Below are 15082 nucleotides of genomic sequence, written 5' to 3'. Positions count from 1 at the left end.
TTTTTCCATTTGCTATCAAACATCAGCTGATAGGAAGAGAGCTAGAAGCTGCCCTCTGCGTTTAAGATAATGGCTAAAATAACAGGCACTCAGTGTTACCATACTAGGGGTGTGGTTATTCTCTCTCGTTCTTTCCTCTCTCTCTCTCATGATAAACTCAATGGGGTTGTCTATTTTTAACCTCCTGTTCTTTCCTTTTGGCAGAGTAATCAGTGCGAGCAGAGCTCTTTCCCTGAATGAATCCAAGTAACCCCAGTGGTTGCCTCCTGAAATGACCAGCAGACAAACATCTGTACAGAGGCTGCCCAAAGCATAAACGCTGGTTCTAACATACCATGTCCAGCCGTGGAAGTCCCGGTGTGGAATTTTCTACGACAACAGTCAGTTCAGTAGCTGTGCAGGCTGGGGACTCCAAAATCGTTATAGCTGTCATAAAGGTAAGCTAACAACTTCCTTTCTTCTGTGTGGCTGTGGGATTCTTGCTGTGTGTTAATAATCCTAAACAACATTCCACATCACCGGCAGTTACAGCACCTAGAAGAAAACCCAGCAAGTACATCTTAATTGCTTTCTTAAATTGGCAACTAAGAGAAACCTCTTCTAAGTTTCTGACAGTTACTAGAGTTTCTCTATCAGCTGGTCAGAAAACATCTACAGAAGCTTGATTTAAAAAAAAAAAAAAAAACCAGCAACAACAAACTCTACATATACTTTGGTTTTTAAAGACCAAGCATTTGTGATTGCAAGTTCCTGGTTGCCAGGCTGAAGAGTCCAGTGGACCTGTGAAATGTTTATGACTTTTAAGAGTGGATGTGATGAAGGAGGAAAGAGGGGGATGCCAGCACATAGGGGTGGCATTGTTTCGAACATGACGGAGCTCAGGGAACACCTAATAAGAGACCGTGACATGTGCATTCTGAAGCATTGGTTTTGAGGTGGCAGAGGCACTAGTAAATCCTTGTCACATTGTTGGGGGAATGAAGACCCTACCAGGGAAGGTGCAAAGGGCATGTGTCAGTTTTGTTCTCAACTGCAGGAAGTTGAAGCCACTTGGGGCTTAAAAGTTTTTGCATACTTTATGTCAAGCATTTTGGCCATTTATTTGTACAGATGACACACATCTTAAGGTTAAAGAAGGCATCTATGATTTTATTTCCTATGGAAATGTCCTGCAAAAATCCCTGAAGCATTATGCCTAGATTTAGACCTCAAGAATTCAGTGTTTAATGAAGGGGATCCAGCAAAAAAGCTGGTGCCCACCAGCCGATAACTTTCAAGACCCCCCCCTAGGCTTACCTGAATGTCTTTTCTGCCCTTTTGTAAGAAGCATGGATGAGAAGTCCTGTTTAATTTCACTTAATTGCTTTGAAGAATTTTATGTTAACATGAAAATTTGTAACAGAAAAGCAGCACTGGACATTGAGCAAAATGATTCACTCTAGAAGCATTGAATGCAAAGTGTTCTGACCAAGACAGATTCCCCAGGGTTCTTAAAACTTGGTCTCACATAAACAGGGCCTCTGCTGATTCCCTTGACCTCTATCTATTTTCAAAGGCAATGACTGGTCTCGGAAAGAAGCCTGAAGCAAAAGTAGCAAAAATTGATAATTTACATGTGATTTTATGATGCTTTGAGTAACTGCAGATTTTAGCAGTGAGGGAAAAGAGGCAAAATTACTATTTTTAAAAAAGTTGACTTTGGAGTCATTGTCATCTCTCAGTGGTTAACGAATCTGACTAGCATCCATGAGGATGAAGGTTTGATCCCTGGCCTCACTCAGTGGTTTAAGGATCCAGGGTTGCCGTGAGCTGTGGTGTAGGTCACAGACATGGCTTGGAGCCTGCATTTTTGTGGCTCTGGCATAGGCCAGCAGCTCTAACTTGACCCCTAGCCTGTGAACCTCCATATGTTGTGGGTGTGGCCCTAAAAAGAAAAAAAAAAGGTTAATTTCTCTTTTCCTGAGATATGAAATACTTTTTAGAGTAGGGTGAGGAAGAATGGGTATAGACAAAATGATAAAGAATCATAGGTAAATTGGCAGTAAGAAAAAAAAGCCTCTAAAATTATACTGGAAACTCTTATTTTAACTGAACTGTTTTTCTAAAAATGTTCCCTCCACCCTCCCTCCCTGTTTCCCTTAATTCACTGCTGTTCCATATAAAATAAACCCAACCCCAAGCTATTTGAAGTGGAAAGTCCATCTTCAAGGAATAGAAGTGCCTTGTCTGACCTATATGGGCTTCTCGTTTCCAATCTCAGGGCACTAATGATCTGGAATAAACACATGGTTTTCTCATTTCTCTTCAACCATTCACCCAGTCACATGCACATGCCTGATGGTAGTTCCTCTTGTTTAACTGACTGTTGATTCTTAGAAAAGCAAGTCCTTAAGAAATGCAATGATGCATTATATCTTAGAGCAGTGAAAGGGTCCTGAGTGTGGAAAACATTGACTATTCAAATGGCAGTTGTCAGATATCTAATTTCACTGACAGTGTTGTCCATACTTTGCTAAATATTCAACCACAAAATTTGGAAGATATTACATTTTAACTTTGAAATAAGCTAAACAAATCTTGATCTGCTATTTATTCTTTCTGATTAAGAAGGTCCATGTAAAGACACTAATCGGCCTGAGTTGAACATATGGAACCTTTACCTCTTGGTGAAGCTTGCCCCCTACTAGTTCAAGTCACTGTTTTTAGAGAATTCAGTTTTGTGAGTCAGAGAATGTAAAATTTTTGAATTGTTCTATAATTTTGTACTATTAGAATAGTAATAGTCTATTGCATAATAATAGTCTATGGTGTATGTTCCTCATTTGGGAGGTTTTAATTTAAATCCAATATGCTAAGAGAAAAGAATTTATGCTAAGAGGAAAAAAAAAAAAAGAAAAGGCAGGGCATGGATTTATGTTAGACCTGTTCTATTTCAATTTATATAAGGCCTATCTCTGTGGAAAGAATAAAGTGTTCACAGTATAACTGGAAATTAAAAAAAGAAAAAAGGAGAAGGGTGAAAGGGAAGGAACAAGAGGAACTAAAAGTGCATTTTATTTCATTTTTATTTTTAGTGTGGCAAATGGGTACAACTTCAATTGGCTGAATCACAGCCCAATCTTCTAGAAATTGGACGTAATCAAGATGAAACCAAAAAACTTCTTCATGATCATGAACTTCTTTTGGCCAAACTCAAGGTAAGATGTTAAGATGTGAAGCAGATACAAAATACTTGTTTCTTATGCTTCCTTTTGATTTCTTTGATGTCACTGGCCTATGGCCATTTTAACATAGATAATGGAAAAACACTATAGTTATTTATGAGCAAACACCAGCATTGGAGAGGTGTACCGAGGTGTTTTTTTTTTTTTTTTTTTTAACATTCCTCAATGTGGTAGAAAATATGGACTGATAATATTTTTGCCATAGATAAATAAGTACTTTTTTCCCCCCTGGCTCCTTCAGTGAAAAAAAAGAAATTCCATCATTTTTCTATTTCATTCAACATACTGTCAAATTACAACAGTTCCAATTTTTCTATTGTTAATAATATTTTTGTTGCTAGCAAAAATAATGTAGAGGCTTTCCCTCTCTTAAGCTATTAAAAATATCTGGTTTTATATTTACTATTAAGAGTTCTGGAGTTCCCGTTATGGCACAGCAGAAACGAATCTGACTAAGAACCATGAGGTTGTGGGTTCTATCCCTGGCCTTGCTCAGTGGGTTAAGGTTGTGGTGTTGCCGTGAGCTGTGGTATAGGTCACAGATGTGGCTCAGATCCCGAGTTGCTGTGGCTCTGGTGTAGGCCAGCAGCTGTAGCTCTGATTAGACCCTAGCCTGGGAACTTCCATATGCCATGAGTGTGGCCCTAAAAAGCAAAATAAATAAATACATAAATAAAATAGAAAAAAAAAGTATTCTTAAAACCGAAGAATACTTTTAGTAAATTCAGAGTTATAGCATATAATGCTGTAGTTATTAAGAATCTAAAAACAACTTGGCTTTGAGATTGCCAGATAAGGTATCTAATCAGGTACAGGAATGTAATTTGGGAGCCCAACACAAAGGAAAAATGTGGGGCTTCCTGTTCAAAAAGCAGGAAAAAGCTTTTTCTTGGCCCTTCACGGTGTTCTTCTTACCTCCTTCAGGCATGGGGATCTACATGGGGTGAGTGCAGCCCCTCACAGGTGCTGGGCCTCAGCCCTGGCCCAGTGCACAGGGTGTGGGCCAGGCCAGTCTTCCAAGCTGTGCCCTGACCTCTGCCAGGGCAGATGGCAGAGGTCACTGAGCAGGGACGGGGAGCAGACAGGATAGCAGAATCTCTCCTCTTTCCTCGGGAGGCAGGACCACATGCGAGATGAGGCTCCCATCTCCCAACATTTCCTCTGTTGTCCCACTGGACTTCACTTATAAAACACATTCAAAGATAAATTATTAAGAACTTCAAGATGGTGACAGGTAAAGCACTAAACCCCAAGTGGTTTCCCCTTCTGAGAATGGAGCTATGTGCCGCAGCCAATGCTGTGAGTAATAACCCTCAGAGGCAAATGAATGTCATCACTAAGATCAAAGAGGTTTGATTCAGAAGCCTGCAAAGACTAGATGTTCTGTGGCTTTAGTACTTTAATATTACTGTCATCTTTGAACATCTAGGTTGGAATTTACACTTGCTTCCTAGATTTAGAAGCAGATCCGATCTGCATCCGATGTGTCATACCAGCAGTGGCTTTCTGATTGGACAGTAATCAAAGTAAGTGGGTAAATCAGGCTGAAAAGTCAAAGAAAGAATTATAACTGAGGCCGGGGGCTGTGAGAATCCAGAATTTATTCTCCTGTGTAGACAACTCTGTGCTCTTGGTTATCTTTCAAGGTAGAAATCCCTGGCCACCAGGAACTTCTTCATGTATCTTAAAAAAAAAAACACATGATGATGTGAGCAGTCATAGAACCAGGAATCAAAATATCTGTATTTCAGCACTAATTATGCCACTAACTCGTAATTTGGCTAACAACCCCATGTCTTAGTGCTACAGAAAAAGCTCAATTTTAGCACTTGTGGAAACCCAGTGCTTTCTCACAATCCTGCCTGTCACCAGAGGTTTACTTTCTCAGCCCTTCCAATGTGCACTTGTCAACTGTTTCTAAAGTTAACCTGGATTTGAAACTTCATCCCTTCCCCAGGTCCCACTAACAGCTGGCAACACATTCAGGGCCACTGATGAACTATGGTTGACTGGGAAATGCATAGCAGTCTGGGTCTCAAAGGCAACCTCTTTCTCCCTGAACCTATTCCTGTCCAGCCCCACAACTCTGGGGAGAATTCTTTATGTAGCAGAGCAGTTGATCTGCTCTTAACAAGTATGCGCTATTTGCACACCTAAAATCCTACACGTGCTCAGCTGCAAAAGCGCTTTATGTTTTACAGGCTCCAGCTTCAGAAGTTGCTTGTGCTTCTCAGTTGTAAGGTCTTGTCCTTTTATGCCAGTCTTCCTGCTATGGGCTAGCCTCCTAGGCCTTTTATTTATAAAAATGGGAAAATATGAATCAAAGGTTCCTTTCTATAGTGGATCTTGCCGTAATGGGCAGTGGAATCTTGGGACCATTCTCCCTCTCTGCATGTGGGTCTGAGAATGTGAAGTTACAAGTAAAAAGGACTTTGGCTTTCACATAGGCCTCCAGGCAGGACCTCTTTATGTCCATCTCCTGTATCTTCCTTCACCACCCATCCTACCAAACCAGCCACCGACCCTCAAGAGATTTTAAGTAGTAGCTTCATCTTCCAATACCATTGGCTTAAAAATCAAGGAGTCTGAAGTCAGTTTCAGATTTTCTGTCAGGAGACTTTTTTAAATGAGAAAAATGTGAATTCTGTATTGCAGATCACTAATTTAATCAGTTTACTAGTTATTATGCTGTTGGGGTAAATACACTCTTAACTGTAGCAGAAAGTTGTTGTGCCAAGTTAGTTTTAATATGAGCTTTTTGAATGATAGGGACATTAGTAGTTCAATAAGCCAATAATGTTTAATATTTAATATTCATTCCAGTTCTTTTCCTAGGCACAGGGCCCTGGGATTTGTTCTAATTATAAAATGGAATGTACTCTTACAAGTGTTGGGAGGCTGTAGGAATATTCTGCTGAGTCTACTCTGCTTTAGACAAAGCATTTTAGCCTCTCTGGTCTCAGGTTCTTTGTGTGAAAAATTATGATAATAACAGAGACCCTTAAATACCTAAAAAGGAAATCTTGGGGAGGAACACAATGATTTATGGAAGTGCCTGCTGCCTTTAAAAGAAAAAGTGGTGTAACTGTTCCATTAAGAATTAATATATCAGAGAAATTTGGATGTTTAATTTGATAGAAAAGCTGTTTTCTGCCTTCCATTGAAAATTATCTCAAACCCTAATAATTTAGACTGAAGGGAAAATTCTGAAAACAGAATTTTTATGAGTGTTTCTAATGTTGGTAATGTCTATACCCCAGAGATCTTATTTTCCTTTCAGCAATGTACTCAACTATTCCAGTGGAACGTCCAGAGAAAAAAATATTTCCCTGTTTTCAGTGGGGAAAACATTATCATGTGGAAAAGCATTCATTCCCTGAAAGCATCTAGATTCCCAAATCATACTTGATTCTTTCTTTCTGTCTTTTTTTTTTTTTTTTTTTTTTTTTTGCTATTTCTTGGGCCACTCCCGCGGCATATGGAGGTTCCCAGGCTAGGGGTCCAGTCGGAGCTGTAGCCACCGGCCTACGCCAGGGCCACAGCAACGTGAGATCCGAGCCGCGTCTGCAACCTACACCACAGCTCACGGCAACGCCGGATCGTTAACCCACTGAGCAAGGGCAGGGACCGAACCCGCGACCTCATGGTTCCTAGTCGGATTCGTTAACCACTGCGCCACGACGGGAACTCCCGATTCTTTCTTTCTTTTTAGGGCCGCAGCCATGGCATATGGAAGTTCCCTAACTAGGGGTCGAATTGGAATTGGAACTTTAGCCACTGGCCTATGCCACAGCCACAGCAACAAGGGATCTGAGCCACGTCTGTGACCTACATCACAGCTCACAACAATGCCAGATCCCCGACCCCCTGAGCAAGGCCAGGGATCAAACCCAGATCCTCATGGATACTAGTCAGATTCGTTTCTGCTGTGCTGCAATGGAAACTCCCATACTTGATTATTTTTCATGAGAAAAAAAAAATTCAAGAAAGGGGATAGGGAGATGTAAGCAGGTAAAGAAGCACTGTCTGTGCCACTGTCAGTACTGTGTCCTCAGGTGGTTCAGGAAAAGAGGAGCTGGAAATTCCGTAGATATGTTGCTGAGGGCATTCGTCCCCTCAGCATCTGTCTTCCAAGCAACTACATTGCTATTGTCCAAAAGAATTAGGACTGTAAGAACCAAGAAAATCTCTAGACCGTGGTTCCTATATTTGTAAGTAAATGATATTAGCCTTCAGTGAAGAATGGCACTCTAGAGTATAAAATACTAAAAAATGTCATCTCTGATTTACTCATAAATCTATTGGCTCCCTGATTCTGACTAAATTTCTGACTCAGTGAATGTTTATTTCTATCCTGTTTCTGTTTACTTAAAAATGAATAGAATATATTATTAGCAAAGTTTAAAGTCTTACTAAAATGTATTCTTTAAAGAAGGAATAGTGGGATTTTCTGTGAACAGAAGTACTTACTATGAATGCATTATTTAAAAATTTTTATTATGGTAAAATATATATTATAAATTTGCAATTTCAACCAATTTTTTTGTCTGTTTTTGTCTATTTTAGGGCCATAACCGCAGCATATGGAGGTTCCCAGGCTAGGGGTCTAATTGGAGCTGGTGCTGCCAGCCTATGCCAGAGCCACAGCAATGCCAGATTCAAGCCTCATCTTCAACCTTCACCACAGCTCACACCAATGCTGGATCTTTAACCTACTGAGTGAGGCCAGGGATCAAACCCACAACCTCATGGTTCCTAGTTGGATTCATTTCCACTGAGCCACGACAGGAACTCCTCAACCATTTTTAAATGTACAATTCAGTGGCATTAATTTCATTCACAGTGTTGTTCAACCATCACAAGTATCAATTTCCCCAAATTTTTCAACACTCCAAATAGGAACTCTGTATCTATTAAGCAATGACTCCCACTCTCCCTTTTCTGATACTGCTAATCTACTTTCCACCCTTATGATTCATGTAAATGGAATTATATAATATTTGTCCTTGTGTTGTCTGGCTTATTTCACTCAGCATGCTGTTTTCAACATTCATCTATGTTGTCACCGGGATTAGAACTTCATTCCTTTTTATGAATAAATAATATTGAAATACATAGATATGCCACATTGTACATTTGTCCATGGACAATAGGGTTTTCAGCTATTTTCAGCTATTGTGAGTAATGCTACAGTGAACACTGGTTTACACATATCTGTTAGAATACACGTTTTCAGTTATATTGGGTGTATATCTAGGAGTGGACTTGCCAGGTCATAGGGCATTTTTTTTCTTTTTCTTTTCCCTTTTTTTTTTTTTTTTTTTTTTTTTTTTTTTTTTTTTTTTAGGGCTGCACCTGTGGTATATGGAGGTTCCCAGGCTAGAGGTCAAATTGGAGCTACAGTTGCTGGCCACAGCCACAGGAATGCAGGATCTGAGCCGCGTCTTCCACCTACATCACAGCTCAAGGCAACACCTGATCCTTAACGCACTAAGTGAGGCCAGGGATCAAACCTGCAACCTCATTGTTCCTAATCAGATTTGTTTCCACTGTGCCATGAAGGGAACTCCCATAGGGCATTTTTCTTCTAACTCTTTAAGGAAACACCAAAATGTTTTTCATAATAGCTGTACCATATTACATTCCCACCAACAACACACAAGTGTTCCAATTTCTCCATATCTTTGCTAAACATGTTATTTTTTCTCTCTCTCTCACTCTGTGTGTGCTTGTGTGTGTGTGTGCGTTGTGTTTAATGATAGCTATTCTATTATATGTGAAGTGGTGTCTCGTGGTGTTGATTTGTAGTTCTCTAATAACTAATGAAGTTTAAAATCTTTTCTTGTACCTACTGGACAATTGTCTATCTTTGGAGAAATTTCTATTCAAGTGTTCTGCTCATTTTTTGTCCTTTTTTGGCAGCCCCACAGGCATATAGAGTTCCCTGGCTAGAGATCAGATCTGAGCCGCAGTTGCGACCAACTCTGCAGGTGCTGCTATGTGGGATCCTTTAACCTACTGTGCCAGGCTGGGGATTGAACCCGTCCTGCAGCTGCAGAGATGCCATTGATCCCATTGTCTTGGAGTTCCCATTGTGGCTCAGCAGGTTAAGAACCCGACTAGTGTCCTTGAGGATAAAGGTTCGATCCCTGGCCTTGCTTAGTCAGTTAAGGATCTGGCTTTGTCACAAGCTGTGGTGTGTGTTGCAGGCATGGTTTGGATCCCATGTTGCCATGGCTTGTGGCATAGGCCAGTGGCTGCAGCTCGGGATTTAGCCCCTAGCCTGGGAACCTCCGTATACCACAGGTACGGCCATAAAAAGCCAAAAAAAAAAAAATTGTCTTAAAATGGGATACTCTTTCAGTCTCAGGCAAGATGGAATAAGCACCCTCCATCCTGTCTCCACTAAGTGCAGCTACAAACCTTGGCAGAATGTGTGTACATTGAGGATGCTGAAAAGGAGGGACTAGCAAGGAGATTAGGGGAAAAGATCAGATTTCTGAAGACCACCAAGCCAGCAGTGTTTTTTCTCTCTTTAGGATTACCCAGCTTAGATTCAAAGCAAGTTGACACTGTGAAGTATGCATCAGATATGGACAGAAAAATTCCAAAAAAGTCTTCTCTTTCAGGTCTGAGCACTAGAACGAGGACTTCTGTGAGTAGGACAGATACTCCGCCCCAGCCTGGGCAGTCCCTCCAAAGGCAGCAGTGATGGTGAGGGTGGAGGCAGCCAGGCGGTGCCTAAATCTCTGAAAGTGGGGTCCTGTCTCTGACCAGAGGAACTATGGTCCCTGAATTTGCCTTAAATTTACATTTTTTTTCCCTCTCTCTGTTGTCCCCACTGCTTTGTCTCATAGACACAGTGATGGGAGGGAAACCAAAGCCCCAGGTTTCAGGCCAGAGCACCAGTATGAGGGCTTCTGTGGCACAAATTTTAGGCACTGGGTCAACCAATGAAATGAGAAGACAAAGAATGTGAGAGAAGTTTCACATTTCAGCTCCATAACTCATGCATATAATCATATGGCTGTATGATTTTCTTAAAGAAATCCTAATTACTCTGTCAGTAAGAGGGAACTCTAAAGAACCATGAGCTGTCAGATTCATTTTCATAGGACATGTTTTTTTTTTTTTTTACTTTAAGTTTCAGCTCAAAATATATCCCAAGTTGTTACATAATTGGAACTAGAGAGACCCAAACCACTGAAGGCTATTGCTGACTGCCTTCTGGGAGCCTGAGATTCTTTGGTTCAGTGATCCCATAGGCTATTAAACTTTTATCAATGTGTTGGAAATAAAATGCTTTGCTTGTGTGTTATACTTCTTAGAGCAGCAATAAATAGAAATATAAAATGTGAACCACAAATGCAATTGCATAGGTAATTTTATTTATTTTTCCAGTTGAGACTTAATTAGCTTACATCACCGTATAAATTTAAGGCATATAGAATGATGGTTTGATTTACGTGTGTTGTAAGATGATCACCACAATAGATTCAGCTAACCTCCATCTGCTCATACAATTTTTAAAAAAGAAAGAAGAAAAGGAAAAAGGAAAAAAAATTCTCCTCGTGATGGGAACTCCTAGGATTTACTCTTTTATCACCTTTCCCCAATATCAGACAGCAGTGTTAGCTGTGTACATCGTGTTGTACATTACGTCCCTGGTACTAATTTATTCTTATAACTGGAAGTTTGTAGTTTTGATCACCTTTATCCAGTTCCCCCTCTCCACACCTTCTGCCTGATAACTACCAATCTGTTTTCTATATCCATGAGCTCAATTTTTTTGTTTTGTTTTTAGATTCCACATATAGGTGATAACACAGTATTTGTCTTTCTCTGTCTGACTTATTTCACTTAGCATAATAACTTCAAGGATCATTCATGTTGCAAATGGTAGGATTCACTCATTTTTGTGGCTGAATAATATTCCATTGCATGTATATACCACAACTTTATCTAGTCGTCTACCTATGGACACTTATGTTGCTTCTATGTCTTGCCTATTGTAAATAATGCTGTTATGAACATGGGGGTACATATATCTTTTGAGATACCATTTTCATTTCCTTTGGGTATATTCATAGAAATGTATCATTTGGTAGTTCTATTTTCAACATTTTGAGAATCTTCTATACTAATTTACATAGTAACTGGACCAATTTACAATCCCACCAACAGTGCATGAAGATTCCTTTATTTCTACATCCACGCCAGCAGTTACCTATTCTTTTTTTTTTTAATGATGGTCATTCTATCAGGTGTGAGGTGATATCTCATTGTGTTTTAATTTGTGTTTCCCTAATGAGTAGTGATGTTGAGAATCTTTTAATATATATCTATTGGCCTTTCATATGTCTAATTCGGAGAACTGTCTATTCAGGTCATTTGCACATTTTTAAATTGGGCTATTTGATTTCTTTGTTATTGATTATGAGTTCTTTATGTATTTTGGATATTAACCCCATATCAGAAATATTATTTGAAAATATCTTCTTATTCTATATGTTGCCTTTTTATTTTGTTGATGGTTTCCTTTATTGTGTAGCAGCTTTTTAGTTTGATGTAGTTCCACTTTCTTATGTTTAAGGTTACTGCTTATGCTTTTATTTATTTATCTTTTTTTTGTATTTTTATTTCTTTGGGCCACTCCCACGGCATATGGAGGTTCCCAGGCTAGGGGTTTAATCGGAGCTGTAGCCGCCGGCCTACGCCAGAGCCACAGCAATGAGGGATCCGAGCCGCGTCTGCAACCTACACCACAGCTCACGGCAACGCCAGATCCTTAACCCACTGAGCAAGGGCAGGGACTGAACCCGCAACCTCATGGTTCCTAGTCGGATTTGTTAACCACTGCGCCACAACAGGAACTCCTAAGGTTACTGCTTATGCTTTAGAGGTCATATTCAAAAAATTATTGCCAAGACTCATGTCAAGGGGTTTTGTTCCCATGTTTTCTTCTAGGAGTTTCATGGTTTCAAATCTTACATTTAAGCCTCCATCCCTTTTCAGTTACTTTTTGTAAGTAGTGTAAGACATAGGTCCGGTTTCATTCTTTTATATGTAAATATCCAACTATCCGAGGATGATTTATTGAACATATATGTAATTGTGAATTTTCTAATAGCCACATGTAGATTTTAGAGCATCAGACCTTAGATTTAGAAAGAGGTAAACCCTTTTTGACCATGTAGTCAACATTCAAGATTGTGTTGGATACCTTGGTCTGCCTGTGAGTATCAGTCCAGCCCCTATCTGCTTTTCTCTTTTCTAGGAGATATTAAAACAACATTGTAACTCAACTCTACTTAAAATTTTTTTAATTAAAAAGAAAGATAAATATCTCAAATCAACAATCTAAGTTTTTAACCTTAAGGAACTAGTAAAATAAGCAAATTAAAACTGAAGCAAGCAGAATGAGGCAAAAAATAAAGCTAAGAGCAGAAATTAATGAAACTGAAAACAGAAAAGCAATGGAGACGTGAATGGTTCTTAAAAAAAAAAAAAGTCCATAAAATTGATAAGCCTTTAGCCAGACTGAGAAATGTAAAAAGAGAGAAAACAAAAACAACCAGCATTAGGCATGAAAAATGGAGCATGATTATACACCCCCACAGACATTAAAAATGTAATGTGGGGAGTTCCATTGTGGCTCAGCAAGTTAAGAACCCAACTAGTATCCATGAGGATATAGGTATAATTCCTGGCATCACTCAGTGGATTAAGGACTAGACATTTCTGTGTGCTGTGGTGTAGGGCAGCAGCTAGAGCTCAGATTCGACCCCTAGCCTGGGAACTTCCATATGCTGTGAGTATGGCCCTAAAAAAAAAAAAAGTGGGAATACTGTAAACAACTCTATGCACATAAATTCAGCAAAATAGATGAAGTGGATCAATTGTTTAAAAGCCATAGCTTACCAAAACTCACCCAACAATAAAAGTTTTGAGAAAGTGAAATTAATATAGTAATATATTTAATTGAATCATTATATCTAAATTATTCTCAATTAACATGTAATCATTATGAAGACTATTAATGGAAAATTTTAATTTATTCTATTAAATCTTCAAACTCCAGTATGTATATTATACTTACAGCACATCACAATTTGAACTAGCCATAATTCACATGGCTAATGCTACCATATTGGATAACGAAGATTTAGAGACTAAAGAAGACTAAATCTTCTGGGAGTAAAAATATTTTGCTAATTTTTTTAGCTTAGGAGAAGTCTACTTTTAACAAGCCAAGGTATGGAGAATCTGAAAAGGATCATTACGAGATGAAATTTCTTTCAGGGACAATAAATGATGGAAAAATAGGCCAAAATAGTTCTAATAATATTTTTAAAGGTGATTAATAAATCAGTGTTATTAGGTACTTTCACAGGTATAGAAATATTTTTTCCTGATGTAATATTAAAAAAATAGTGTAAATGCATTTGTGCATGTGTTTCAAGTATTGAAATTGATTTGACTTGAAATAGTAATTTATTTAAAGCAGATTAATTACGTTAACATTTGAAACAATGAAAACTTTGTATTAATCCAGTTTGAAAGGCTGACAGTCGAAGGCAGTAATTAAATGGTGAATGTCTGGTTGTAAGTTCTAGAAGCATCATTGCACATTGCAGTAATATTTTTTTGTATGTAATTAGTTTGTTGTTCATTATTCATCCATTACTCAGATATTGCTCAGTGGATTTCTTCCAGTTTTCTAGCCTAGTAATGCTAATAACATGGGAGGCCAGATGCAGTTTAGATTCTAAAAATAGCTGTAAGGATTCTGTTGGTATGCCTTGGCTAATTTTACTTAATGTTGGTTAACAGATCATTAAAGAGTGTGTATTTTTTCACTTGAGTGATGAATATAGAGCAAGAATATGCTTTTCATTAGTGTATTTGTAAAGCTTAGACTAACAAAGAATTTTTCTTGTATTGCTTAATTCATTTGTAAATATTTTACTTAAGACTAGTTTTTCTTTATGGTTGTAAGTGATTGCCCAAGTTCTAAACAAAAGAGGGCATGCAAGTGTTATGAAAAAAATGTGATCTCTAATAACTTGAGTGGTCTACCAATTTTTATTGTCATTTAGTGTTTTGTGCTTGGAGAAGGACATACACAGTCTACATGTGGTCGCTTATATAAATGAGATTGAAATCTCTGGGAAACCCTGCATTTCAGATCTCAGCCAGCCACCTGGAAAAAGTATTGGATAATTCATCAAGATTAGGAGGACAAATAATTTTAAAATCTGGATTTTCTTTTTTTCCCCAAGAATTAAAAAGTTTTCCACATTACCTTAGACAACTGGCCTGCAAAAAAGTTCACTAAGTAAACGCAGAAATACCAAACAATATTTTCAATCCTGAAATTCCCAATTTGGTCAATTCATTAGTCATTCTGAGAGAGGACTTCAATAACTCAGGTTTATACTTGAGCTAGCTATAATTGCTAATAGGATTTCGACATAGTTACCAGAATTTTCATCCTTAACTTAGGGACCCAATATATAGCTATAGGATGTCTTCTGTGTAACAGCTCAGAATTGGATACACAAAGGGTTATGGGCATAAAACATTTACAAAAGGAAGACAACTTCCAGAGTGGGGGAAAAGTCCATGATAACCTCAAACCTTAAAATGTATAGCATGTAAACCACAACAACAAAAAAATAGAGGTCCTCCTGATATTATCACATAATTGTCAAAGGGGTGCCATTTTTAATTGGAATGTTCTTTCCCTTTGACACATTGGAGGTTACTGAGATTTGCTAGAGTAGTTTCAGGAGAGCAGTGATACTGGACACCAAGTCATGGTTGTTTAATGAATGAACAAAGGAGAAGAAAAGAAT

The 15082-nt window shown here is 38.5% G+C and overlaps 1 protein-coding gene across 11 annotated transcripts in view; it reads left to right on the top strand.

The window, feature by feature from the left end:
• Positions 1-202: 202 nt before the first annotated feature.
• The window catches only part of CCDC141 (coiled-coil domain containing 141), a 207913-nt gene continuing 193033 nt past the window's right edge, over positions 203-15082 (top strand). For 10 of the 11 annotated variants that reach the window (XR_014829842.1, XR_014829841.1, XM_084999981.1 and 7 more), the window contains exons 1-2: positions 203-437; positions 3075-3197. Coding sequence is in view for 8 of the 11 variants with exons in the window: in XM_084999981.1 (XP_084856107.1) it covers positions 336-437; positions 3075-3197 (225 nt within the window). In the remaining 3 variants the exon portion in view is untranslated. The remainder of the gene's footprint in view (positions 438-3074; positions 3198-15082) is intronic. The other variant, XM_084999985.1, reaches the window with a different exon arrangement.

This window comes from Sus scrofa, chromosome 15 (genome assembly GCF_054392235.1).
Source record: "Sus scrofa isolate SSC_HxYL_T2T_F1_AM1 chromosome 15, Sscrofa_HxYL_maternal_Yorkshire_Landrace_v2.0, whole genome shotgun sequence".
Classification (NCBI taxonomy): Eukaryota; Metazoa; Chordata; class Mammalia; order Artiodactyla; family Suidae; genus Sus; species Sus scrofa.
Note: the sequence above shows the minus strand (reverse complement) of the source record. Positions and strands in the feature narration are given on the sequence as shown.